Genomic DNA, 13,195 nt, shown 5'->3' on the forward strand with positions numbered 1-13,195 from the left:
TAGAATTTTGAGGGAAAAAATGATTAGGTTCTGGCAACTGAGGTTAGGGGTGTGCACTTCTGGTTTTGCTGAGCTGAGGTAGATGGGTCAACTTTTGTTATTGTTTTTAAAAAAAACCCACAAAACCACTGAAACTTATTCTGAAAATACTGAAAAACTAAGCATTCAAAAATCCTGAATACACAATAAAATTATTGGTATTTTGATACAGACTACTTTGAATAATACTTTGTGTGTGTGTGTAACATTAGAAATGTGACAGTACAAAATATAAAATGTGCTGACATTGCTCACTCAATCTTTAGTGTCATTTCAACCCCTCAAAACCTTTCAAAAATAAACATAGGACTTTTAAAGACATTTTATGACCTTAAACGTTGAAAATCATATTTTAAATACTTCTTTAAGTAATACTCATCATCTTGTGAATTTCCCTTGGGGATGAACAAAAGTATCTGTCTATCTATCTATCTATCTAACTAACTTAAACAAAACAAATAAAACACCCCTACCTGGGTCCTGAGATTGCCAAGCAACTGTGAATCCCCCATTGCTCACAGAGTGGTCAGAGCGAAACCAGAAATACAGTGAATTATGGGAACTATAGAGCTCTTGTGGGTTATTTTGGCCACAGTATTTTCCAATTATGTAAGCAGAGGCGCTGTCCCCATCATGAATCTGAAGGAAGTCATAGTTGCAGTTGGTGCTGCTCTCCAAATGAAAGAAAGGAAAGGTAATACGCAGAATCTAAAGAGAAAACAAACAGAATTCAGCATTCATTCATTTTGCAAATGTCCAGTAGCTAAAATAGCTAAAATTGATCATGTTGCACCCTGCAAGATAAGAAAGCATTCACTTGTTTAACACAATTTTCACTCAGCCACTATAAATAATGTAATGATGAAATATGTACATTGTACAAAATCAAATGTAGTGCAGGCCTCTTTTCAAAGTCCTGAAAAGTCCTGTGATGATGAGCATAAAATTATGATCAATCCAGATGATTTTCTGAACCCTATGTTTTGGTCCTACTGACTGGAGCACTGATTTAAAAAATTAAAAAGTAGATGGATATTAAAGCTACACAGTAACATTTATGTAGAATTGTTTAATGAAGGAGACAAATGACAGGAAAATTCAAATCTCTTTTAACTAAGAGGTACTACAACTGACCTTGCTTGTGTCAGTACGGATCACCCAGGCACAGCTAACCTGGTGATCATATTCATCATGACCTGGGTTGTTGGGATAACTGAAGGTACCCGCAGGGCCAGTCAGGTAACCTCCACACTCTGCAACACACATACACATTTACAGTAGCACTTAACAGTTGACCTGTTCCATACTCTGCATAAAGAATGGGCTAAACAACAGAAAGGGTAATAGATGGGGTGCACTTTCTGGTCTTTCATGTTTGTCTTTTTGTCTTTTTTTTTTTTTTGAAAAGTCACAGCCACAAAATGAAGTTGAATTGAGTTTTTGCAAAATCTTTTCATTATAAGGATATGCATTCCTACTTCTAAAGCATTATGTTTATTGAAGAAAAACGAGGTTGAGAGATACCAGCTAGATATAGTTGGGCTCACCTCCATGCACAGCTTGGGCTCTGGAACCAACCTCCTTGAGAGGGGTTAGACTCTAATCTTTTCTGGAGTTGCTCCAGGTGAGAAGCACAGGACAGATGTGCAGTTACTTATAGCCCCACAGCTTTTTGTCTGCAAGCTGGAGTTTACCCTGGGGAACAAAAGGGTTGCTTCCCTGCACCTGCGGATCACGGAATGGGTCCTGCCATTTGTGCATATACACGAAACAAAATTTCAGAGTACCCTTCCTTTTTGGAGTTCTTGGGACAGGTGCTTGAAGATGCCCCTACTGGGCACTCCTTAGTTTTGCTGGGGGACTTCAGTTCTCACTTGGGTTATAACAGTGTGACCTGGAGAGGTGTGATTGAGAGAAATGGCCTGCCTTCAAGCTGAAGAAGGAGTCTTACAGATCATGGTTGGCTTGTGAGACTTATGAGGAAGATGACAACTACAGGCAGGCCAAATGACACGCCACTCGGGCAGTTGCAGAAGCAAAAACCCAGTTGTAGGAGATGTAGGAATGAGACCACGGAGAGAGACTTTCGGTCAGCCTCAAAGAAATCCTGACAAAGCGTCTGGCGACTCAGGAAGGGGAAGCGGAACTGCAACCACTCTGTTTACAGTGGGGATGGGGAGCTGCTGACCTCAACTGAGGATATAGTTGGACAGTGTAAGGAATAATTTGAGGATCTACAGAGAACTTGATGAGCTCTCCCATCAATGGGGCAGAAGACAGTGAGGGAGTAAAACAGCTTGGCTGTGACGGTGCCCTGTGGGTGAGTGAGATCCTCGAGAGTTCCTCAAGGCTCTAGATGTTGTAGGGCTGACATGCCTCTGCAACATCGGTTGGTCATCAAGGACAGTTCCTTTGGAGTGGCAGACTGTTGTGGTGGTCCCTCATCCAATCTCTGTATTCTCATAAGTGAGATCTTAGTTCGTGTTGCTGGCAATAAGTCAAACTTGTTTCCAGTTAGAGCTGGACTCCCCCAGGGCTTTGTCACTGGTTCTGATGCTCATTCTTTATGGACAGGATTTCCAGCCAAGTGGCAGAGGGTGTCAGGTTTGGTGACCTATGGTTTTCATCTTTGCTTTTTGCAGATGACGTGGTCTCATTGGAGTTATTGAACAGTGATCTTCAGCTTGCACTGGAGTGGTTTGTAGCCAAGTGTGAAGCAACTGGGATGGAGATCAGCACCTCTAAGTCCAAGGCCATGGTTCTCAGCCAGGAAAGGGTGGACTGCCCACTCTAGGTTGGTCCAGAGTTGCTGCCCCAAGTATCTTGGGGTCTTGTTCACAAGTGAGAGGAAAATGGAGCAGAAGACATACAGGTGGATCAGGGCAGCGTTGCGGACAGTGTTGTGTTAAAGAGAGAGCTGAGCCAAACGGCGATTTTACCAATCATTCTAGGCTCCAACCCTCCCCTATGGCTACAAGCTATGGGTAGTGAACAAAAGAACAAGATTGTGAATACAATTGGCCGAAATGAGCTTCCTCTGTTGGGTGGAGCTGCTGCTCCTCTGCTCTCCTCTTGAGAGGAGCCAGCATCTGATTAGGATGCCTTTCAGACGTTTCACTGGGGAGTTGTTTTGGGCAGGCCCAGAATGCGGTGGAGGGACTATGTCTCTCGCCTGGCCTGGGAATACCTCTGTGTTCCATCAGACGAGCTGGTGGAAGGAGCCGGGGAGAGGACAGTCTGGGAGATTCCCCGCTGAGACTGCTGCCCCTGCAACCCGAATCCCGATAAGTGGAAGAAGATGAGACAAGACAAGAACAAAAATTCTTGTTGTGCCCTCCAATTTACTTTTTTTGTATATGTCATGTTTTTTTGTCGTTACATTGCAGACCACTACAGGTGTTTTGTGTACACCATAATAAGCAATGATTCAGAAATCCTGCATAATGTTGCTCTTTCCTACTCATTTATTCTTACCTCTGTTGTGTAGACAAGAAGTCTGCACAACACACAAGGTCAGGATTACACACGTTAATACATTATCCCAGTTTATACAGTATACGAATATGAGTGATGATAAAATATTTAAGATTAATGTCTCAGTCCCTCAAATCAGTCCCTTCTTACCTCTTCTCTTCACCTACCCTCCTTCAGCTTCCCATTCCCTCAGTATCATTTTGTTCTGCCAATACCTTGCTGTGGGGTCTGGCAGAGTTGGCCAGTCCACTGGGCAGTGCAAGTACATGTGAATCCATCAATGCCATCAGTGCAGGTTCCTCCATTCTGACAGGGATTGCTGAAGCATTCATTCGTATTCTGGTCACAGTTTACACCTTGCCAGCCAGAGTTGCAAATGCAGACATAGCCAGGAGCCGAAGTGGTGGCCTGTAATAGATGTAGTGAACCACTAAGACATTGCATTTTTAAGTGTGGCAAAATGTCTCATTTTCCACCCCTTAAAGACCAGTCTCCATGGAAGGTTTCACCACACAGAATTTGGTGGCATATATTTCATAGTCAGAGCTACAGGACATCAGCCATTTTGAATTTTGTGCCCATTTTTTGCTAATTAAGAGGCAACTGAAAATTGCTTACAACTTTAATTGTTTTGTTGGATTTTTTGGAATGCTATGAATACAAGGAAATATAGAACATTATCAGCCTTATTCAATATTAATGTCATCATGGCCACACATTATAAAGCCATGTCTGAACAGACATACAGTATATAGACACACACACTTACCACACACTGTCCATTGATACAGGGGTTGTTGGTCTGACAGGTGTTGCTGGTCTGGGTGCAACCAGTTGGACCATAACCATTGCCTATGTAGCCTGGAGGGCAGGTACATATAGGGAGGCTTGTACCTGGTGGATGTCAAGAGTTGAGTGACAAGAATACATGGTCATATTTTGCATTTCACACCTCACTCTTGAATTGCACTGGTGTATAAAAAAAGTCTATTTAATATGCTATACTTTGTCTTGATAAATACTTATGTTACTGTATACTTTGTACTGATAAATACCTATATTCATAATGTGGATGCCTTCAATAATTAGTGGGTATCATGAATGCAATAAGCTAAAAAGTTAAAAAGTCAGATCAACTGACCTGAAGAACTCATGCTGCATTAATCATCATTTTAACGTTCCAAACTGTAAACAGCTAAAAAAGACCCTCCCCCACTCACCCAAAAAGACATTCAATTCTCCCTTCAGCAAAATAAACACCAAAATAATGACTATCCCCTTAATTTTTGCAGAGCAGCAAGTTGTGATTTAATTATGTGTGATTCTCTTCTTTTAGTTCAAGCACAAATAATACTGCCCTATCTCATACAGAAGAAATAGTATCATTGATATATTTTTATATTCACACATATACATTTTACATCTGTTTTTACCTGGGCTGGAGGAGCAAGTAGCCAATGGGTAACAGCCTCCATTATTGGTAGCACAGATATTAGTCTGGGTGCATGTTCTCCCATCCCCCTCATACCCTGTACAAACAAAAGAATCAGGCAGGCTATGACAGTTTGTTATATGTCTTGTTAAAATGGTCAAATTATGGTTTTTGTGGTGGTTCTCAGTTGCTTTTACTCCTCAGGACCTAGGGTGTCTGTCTGGGATTACATGAAGATACAGATGGCTTTGAGGAAGCCTACAGCCACAGAAGATCTGTGGTTAGTTCTCCAAGATGTTTGGAACGGCCTACCAGCCGAGTTCCTTCAAAGACTGTGTGCAAGTGTACTTAGAAGAACTGATGCTGTTTTGAAGGCAAAGGGTGGTCACACCAAATACTGATTTGATTTAGATTTTTCTTTTGTTCACTCTCTTTGCATGTTGGAATTGGTAAAAATAAACAATTAATACTTATATGTTTGACAGTATTCTTAGTTTACAGCATTTTGACACATGCCTAAAACTTTTACACAGTACTGTGTATATATATGATATAATATTGTCATATATGATACAATATATTAAAATAATGACACTATTACAATTCATAATTCTGTGATCAGTACACTTAACTGGTCTTTAACAAATGGAGATTTCATTAATGGAAGATCACTTCATCTCTTTCCATACAAGAAACACAGGGCAGCTTGGTTAAATTAATACTTAGAATGTTGAAAGAGGTTCTAATAATTGTTCCTGACCACAGGAGGCAAATTTAATACTAAGACAGTCATCATACATGTCTAGGAGCTTAAAACCTTACACTGTGCCACAGGCTGACACCCAACAGTCATCTTCTTTTAATTACCGTATCTTGGATAACCATGCAAGTTGTGCAAACTGTTAGCATTTGCATGTGCATTGCATATGTTCTGTTTTTCAGAATTTACAGAGCCAATTTTCATCTCTACACTCATGCCAGTATGATGCTCAGATGTTTTTACTGAAACTTCACCTACAAAGTGACTGGTACTGTGATGCCTTGATTGTGGCCTTGACCTTTGACTTTTGACAACTGGATGTCCCGATCACCCCTGATCAACCTCAGTTAAAGATTATCCACACATGGAATGAGCAACAACAAAACTGACATTTGAAAAGGTAGTTGCAAAGGTAACATGCATGTTGTCTGTCACAAACAGACACTGAAAATACCATAATGGAAAAGGAAGACAAAAATACAGTGTTGCTGAGAGCATTATCCTGAAAAATTTTGTGAAAAGCAGTTACATTTCCCTAGCTGCCTCATCATTTTTGTCATGTTTTCAGGAAAAGTTAGGCTAATATGGACAGAGACTATTTAAGATCTGAAATGGTACTAATAACCACTAACTAACCACAACAATGACCATGAGAACAGAATGGTTTGGCATCAAGGAAAAACATGGAACTAGCATTCCAGTGAGGCCAAATTGGAGGAAGTTCAAGATCTTAGGCAAGAACTCAAATCCCCGAAGCAGAGGTTAAAGTTGGCAGAATAGGAGGAGAAGGCAGCCCCAGTAAGACTTAGACACAACCTAAGGAGGAAGCTTATCATGATCAAACGGGTGGAGTGGCACCGGACGAAGGGTAAGGAAAAGGCCTGAAAGCACAGTGCGTTCATTTCCAACCCATTCAGTTTCACCAAATGACTACTGGGTCAGAAGTGAAGCAGAAACTTCAACTGTCCAGCAGAGGAGATCAACCACCATGTCATCAACATCTTAGATGACACCTCAAGGGAATAAGACCTTGGCCCTTGTGAGGCGCTGGTGACATCATCTCCGAGCCAACCTTGAAGAAGGAGGTCAAAGAAGCAGTTAAAGCGCCAAGATCAATTGGGCCCTGGGCCCCAGTGGAGTTCCATATAAGGTCTAAAAGCAATGCCTGGGAGTCCTAGTGTGACTCTGAAAGGTTATGAAGATGATCTAGTCATGAAGGTGGCTGCTAACTAGAGGCATGCTGAGGGGGTCTACATACCAAAAGAGGAAAATGCAAGCAGCATTGAACAGTTCTGTATCATGTCACTGCTCAGTGTAGAAGGGAAAATCTGCTTCGAGATTGTGTCCCAACATCCATCTGAGTTCCTCTTGAGGAATGAGTACACAGACACCTCAGTACAGAATGGGGGAGTCCCTGGAGTCCCTGGATGCTTAAAGCAGACAGGGGTGTTGACCCAAGATGGCGGTGCATCAGTAGCATGTAGCAACAGCCCCTCTGGACCTACTATGGTACTACTTTGTGTACTAAGCTTAGTCTGTGGCAGGATTCTGGTTGCATAGATGTCGGAACAATCAGTGTTCATGCCTATCACTGCCAGACACTGCTGCAGATCAGAAATGGACCATTATCTGATGTAGACAGTGACCTGCTGGAAAGCAGAAATGTGGCAAGTGGGAGTCCATGCTAGGCTAAAAACAAACACTATCCGGCCTGCTCTCCCATGGGAATGCAGGAACTGCTGTGTTTTTGTTTTCACAGAAACTTTGCTCTATGTTATCGCCCGACATTTCAATTATGTGAATCTCAATGCAGTCCTTCCTAAGTTCCATCAACACGTGGTCTTTGCAATGAGAGGGGAAAACACACCGGATCTTGTATGCACAAACCTCCCCTGTTTCGAGAACACTGACTGGTACATATTTAGGGAGGCTGCAACCAGTGGCTACCACACCAATTTGGAGGAGTATGCTATAATAGCAAGTGCACTGAAATCACTGTAAGCAAGACCATAACCAAATGTGCCAACTAGAAGCTGTGGAGGAGCTGAGACAGAGCCTTCAGATCTGGTGACAAGGCAGCACTGAGTACATTTGTAACTTGTTTCTCCCTTCATACCTGGAGGGCAGAGACCGCAGTGGAAGGAGCCCATGGTGTTCAGGCATTGCACCATGGGAGTAGTGGAGCAGCCACCATTATTAGTCAAACATTCGTCCACATCCTGACAGCTGTAGCCATTTCCTTGCCAACCTGAGAAATATTATGAATAATTATTAATAATTAATAATAATTCCCTACTTATTCCAACTGTATTTAGTCATATTCATATGCACAAATATACCCATAACATGGTGATTAACAAAACTACATATGAGCTAAATTTATTTCCAGTTGCATGCACACAAACTCATTTTAACATGATTTTTTCTTTTTTTTCTCTCAGTTTGTTGTCCAGAATATCTCATAATTTCCTCAAGAAAAGGGCTGGAGCTTTTGGTGTTATACGTGTACTTTTGATTGGAGAAGACAGATAATTTACAGCTCAAGAGGACAATCTATGTCTCTTCCAGTCACAATATCAATTTGCCAACCCAATGTGAATTGTGTTATTAAATGTTACCAGCAGGACAGGATCCACAGTAGAAGGAACCCTCAGTGTTGTAGCAGGGAACAGCAGGATTGGTGGAACAAGGTTTGTTGGGTAAGTTACACTCATTCACATCAGTCACACAGGCCAGATTCCCAGCTGGAGCCTCCCAGCCACTTTCACAAATGCACTGGTATTTTGGCTATTTATTTGGAAAAAAATAGTCAGTATCAAAATCCTCAACCAAAATTATATTTATATTAACAACAGAATCGTGGATATATCTAGGAAATAGCCCCAACAACAAAATAATAATGCACAATATTGAATATGTTCCCATATTGTTAATATCATTTAATATTATTAGTCTTTTAGGATAGTCTTTTGCTAGTTTTTCCAGTCTGTATATTTAGGACTTACAGACTCCATCCATCTCTACCTCCCCTTTAGTATCACAAATTAAAGAGATGTCTCAGAAGTTAATGATTAGTGATTTCACTGATTTCACTGATTAGTGATTTCACTAATCATTCGGTCTAAACAGTCGGTCAGTGTCAATACATGATTAAAACACTTGTATTCACATTTTGACATTTTAATGTAAATGTAACATCCTATCCTAGTCTGCTGGTTTTTGTGCTTCAAAATAAAAGCCACTTATTGTGTAAATAACTGCAATCATATTGTTTGGAATGATTGGGCATCCATAAAATATGGCAAAAAACTGTCACTATAATCATCATTGTCAAAATGCAGTTATAAAATCGTGGTTTCCTTATACCTTCACAGTCTGGCATTAATGCCAAAGCTTCCATCATACAGTTCTTTACATATATATTCCCATTTTGCTTAACCTTTAAAGAAGGTGCAAATCAAAATTTTGTATTTGTTTTTATGTATCATTATTTTTTGCCCAATCAGAGGTGCTCAGAAGGAATACTTTCACTTTATATTATTTTTAATAGTGTAGATTTCCCTCTTTTTGTTTAATTGATAGTGCTGATTCTGCCATATTTTTTTACTGTGTTATTTAGACCGGTATCAATTAACCAGTCTAAATATCACAGTGCTTACCTGTCCAGGTATAACCCGGTCTGCATCAATACATGTGCCATGCACACACAGATTCTGTCCTACATTCCTGCAGTCATCGTACCGCACAGTACAGAGGCTCCCGGACCATTCTGGAGAGCAGTTACAACTACAGAGAAACAGAGTAATAATGGCAGTTGAAGAAAGCAGCTAGTTGTTAAACAAAAGCTAAGAATATTTTATAAATGAATTGATCACAAGAAGAGTGATCACTGAGACCTCAAACACATATTTGACTGCACACTCTGTGTGGAGTTTTTGTGTCTATGCACAGTAGTGTGATTCACATTTGAATAATGTTACTTAAGTGTATTTGGTCCTGGGCTAGTTTTTCACTTCTTGTGCATTTTGCTCTTGGCTGAATATTTTGCTTTCTTGTCCCCTGTCAGTAATTTGGGATCACAAATGATCAAGAGGCTATTTTTACAAAATTAGGTTTTATCAGTTGGTAAAGACAACGAAGAGAGAAGCAACTAGTATTACTGCAGACCACCCGTTAGGATCAAACCAGACTGAGAAAAACTGATTTGCCTTGACTTTTGATTTGCTATTGTGTATTATGTGTTGGAAAAAAGGCTGATAAAAGCTTGTGGTGGGGAGCAAAAAAGTATAAATGAACAACAGCAACAACAAAAAAATGTCAGTTATAATTATTAACATTGATGAATTCATGAATTTGGGGTGTTGGGTATAAGTAAAATATTTTACCATCTGAACTGCTGTCTCTATTTCATAAGGAGAAACAGCTGAAGAAGTATGAAGATTTGGAAAGGAGATGAATGGTCTAATTAGAATAAATGAGGTTTAAAAGGTTGCATAAGGTTTGGATGGAGTTTCTGATTTAAAGAACGAATGAGTTAATAAAAGGTGAAAAAAGTGAAAATAGCTGTAAGAGTGGGTAAGGGAGGACAAATGCAAAATAAAATGTAAGAGGACAGCAGTTTCTGTGAATGTGAATGTATGAATGAATGGGAAGAGGTTGAAGATGAGTGGGTTTAAATGATTTCTGATTTGAATTCAATAATCACTAAACCTCAAAGTATATTTTGATAAGTTTTAATGGGATCGGATAGTTGAATGATACCCAAAATAGAGAAAGAGATGTTGAACATTTTAAAGTTTGAGTAAAGTTTTCAAATGAAATTATAAATAAGTAGATAAGAGTCGAAAATGCATGAAAAATTGTGAACATGTGGGGTTTCTGAGCATTGTGTCCATTCATTTAAAGGGGAAAATTTCATGGAAAAGGAATATTTTGAAAATGTTCAAGGTTATCAAGTGGGTGTGAATGTCCCACTTGATAACTTAGAACTAAACTAAACTAAACTAAATAACTTATAAATAAAGAATTTCATTTGTAGAAGAACACACCTCTTTCAATAACGTTTGTTTTATGTAATTTCAAGGTAACACTTGAAATTACAGCACATTAATAACATAGTAATTGTAAGGCTTGGTATTAAAAATGGGTATAGATAGATAAGAAGATAATTTATGTAACAGAAATAAAATGCCAAAAGCTTGTAAAATCATGTTCACAAATAAGGCGTAGCATGCAGCTGTTATTACCTTTTCTATGAATGCAAAAAGATTTGCAGCTGTAAAAATGTTGTGTGATTTTATAGTTGTTGTTTTGTTTAAAGTTACACAGCATGTAGCTCATACACAACTGAATGCAAAAACTGAAATCAGTTGATGCATGTAAATGCATAAATGTTTTTTATCGAGAAAAGGTCAAGGGTTATACACAAAGGTCAGAATTTAGCGTGTCAGTCTCTCAGGCTTTGGGTAGCCTTACTGTTGAATATATTCTTGTATGAATCACAACTACATATTTATTTGTGAACACAATTTTACAAGCTCAAAATCTTAGTAGCCTTTATTTGGCTCCACAACACTGCCTCTCTGAGCTTACTTTTTGTGCTATCACATAAATGATCATTTCATATCCCATTCTCCATTCGACTCTTTACATCATTTGTGAAAATCTTAAGACTGACTGGAGGATATATTTATGTTTGTCAACTGTACACAACGTTGACTTTGGATCTTGCTAACATGATTTTCTGGCTCAGAAAGGTCAGTATTGAGCGAACGAGAAATATCTCCCATCGCCAAGTTGTATCTAAGCTTCATCCTATTTACTTCAGTTGATAGTCAAACCCTCGAATACTTTAAGGACAACAGAGTTAGAACTTTAAATTCTGATTGCAAAACACAAAATATAAATAATATAATCTAATATGAATAATCTTTAGTTTTTTCTACTGGTAAGCATGCATGGTATAAGCAAGATAATGCCCTCCAAAGAACTGCAAATTAATAAGGGACACCTCGTCCATTATCCTTGACATTATTACCATGTTATTACCTGGCCATAATATGAAGTGTTACTGATTTTACTCTTTAAAATGATTATACTCTAGCAAGTATGTCTTTTTCATAATGAGATCCTTTCTTCTGGTTGAGCAAAAAAGCACTTTCAGAGGACGTAACTTTGAGGAACATAGTTGCCCTAAAAGACTGTACTGCAGTCACTGCAGCCACGTCACAGCTGCCATCTTGGGCAAACTACTCGACCAGTTCCAAGTCTTTTGGGAAATATGAATCATTTACACAGCAAGATATGTAAATATAGGCCTCAGATCTCTATCTCAAGATAGCAGAATTTCCCTTTAATAATATTTAAGTATGAGTACTAATCCAAACAAACAACAAACAACATTAAAATTCTAACAAAATATTATGGGAAGCTTAAGACATACGTGAATGATCCAGGGGTGTTGACACAGGTTGCACCATTCTGACAACCCTGAGATGTTCCAGAATACACCTGACATTCATTTACATCTGTTGCGCAGTTAGGACCCTACACAGCAAGAGAGGAAGAAACAAAAAGAAAGAAAACACAGATGAGATATGACTTAAATGATCCCAGTATGGGTCATCATTACACAGAAAAAGAGCACACAGTGTTTGCAGAACAAGTAGTATTCTGAGTGACGTGAATTTTTTTCTTTTTTGGCTTTTTTTTTCTTTTTTTTGCTGTGTCAATGTTGAATGTTGAATGAAACTAGGTAAGGATGAATCTAAAAGTCTGTAGATCGAGTTGCCCATTGGCCCTTGCCACTTTAGCTTTGATCACTGGAAAGTGTATAAAGCATGTTTCAGCATAGTCTAATTTTGTGTTCTTCAACTCCAAATTAATCAAATTTATATAACACAAAAAACAAACAAATAAACAACCTTGGGACAAAGCAAACTTGAATCTAGTAGAATTACAAGAGTAATAGCACCCATATATTGTAACAGAAAGTATGGCACTCACAGCCCAGTTGCTGGGACACACACAGTGATATGAGTTGACTAAGTTCAGACATGTTCCTCCATTTTGACAGGGATTACTGTTGCAAGAGACCCTCTGGACTGTCTGGAGGCGGAAAGACGAGAGAAAAGACAAGGGGAGAAACATGACCTATATGATCAAGCATGAGTTTGAGACATTACAACAAATTGATCTTCCTGTGAATGTCTTACCAGTTCAAGTGCAGTTACTTTGTTCTCAAGTGTTGACACCTGTAAAGTATGTAAAATAGTGTTTTATGTCATTGGCTACTTACAATGCATTCACAATAATAACAGTTTGGACAGATACATTTCAAGGAGCTTATATTATGAACACGTAAGAGACAGATTGCATTAAAATAACTCACAAAAAATGTGATTGAAAATGCAAATGATCTGAATGAGAACAATTTAAATTAATTAAAATAAATGTATCAGAAGCAGTTAGTAAGAGAAACAAGACTTTAA

General features: G+C 38.9%; 1 protein-coding gene across 1 annotated transcript in view; it reads right to left on the minus strand.

Moving 5' to 3' along the window:
* Positions 1 to 13,195, minus strand: part of cubn (cubilin (intrinsic factor-cobalamin receptor)) — a 93,885-nt gene that overhangs the window by 79,581 nt on the left and 1,109 nt on the right. The window contains exons 4-14 of the mRNA XM_046371033.1: positions 12,920 to 12,958; positions 12,711 to 12,812; positions 12,148 to 12,251; positions 9,365 to 9,491; positions 8,324 to 8,492; positions 7,822 to 7,953; positions 4,947 to 5,042; positions 4,283 to 4,407; positions 3,729 to 3,921; positions 1,174 to 1,292; positions 513 to 747 (exon numbers count right to left, since the gene is read on the minus strand). Coding sequence (XP_046226989.1) covers positions 513 to 747; positions 1,174 to 1,292; positions 3,729 to 3,921; positions 4,283 to 4,407; positions 4,947 to 5,042; positions 7,822 to 7,953; positions 8,324 to 8,492; positions 9,365 to 9,491; positions 12,148 to 12,251; positions 12,711 to 12,812; positions 12,920 to 12,958 — 1,441 coding nt within the window. The remainder of the gene's footprint in view (positions 1 to 512; positions 748 to 1,173; positions 1,293 to 3,728; positions 3,922 to 4,282; positions 4,408 to 4,946; positions 5,043 to 7,821; positions 7,954 to 8,323; positions 8,493 to 9,364; positions 9,492 to 12,147; positions 12,252 to 12,710; positions 12,813 to 12,919; positions 12,959 to 13,195) is intronic.

Source organism: Scatophagus argus, chromosome 18 (assembly GCF_020382885.2).
Source record: "Scatophagus argus isolate fScaArg1 chromosome 18, fScaArg1.pri, whole genome shotgun sequence".
Taxonomy (NCBI): domain Eukaryota; kingdom Metazoa; phylum Chordata; class Actinopteri; family Scatophagidae; genus Scatophagus; species Scatophagus argus.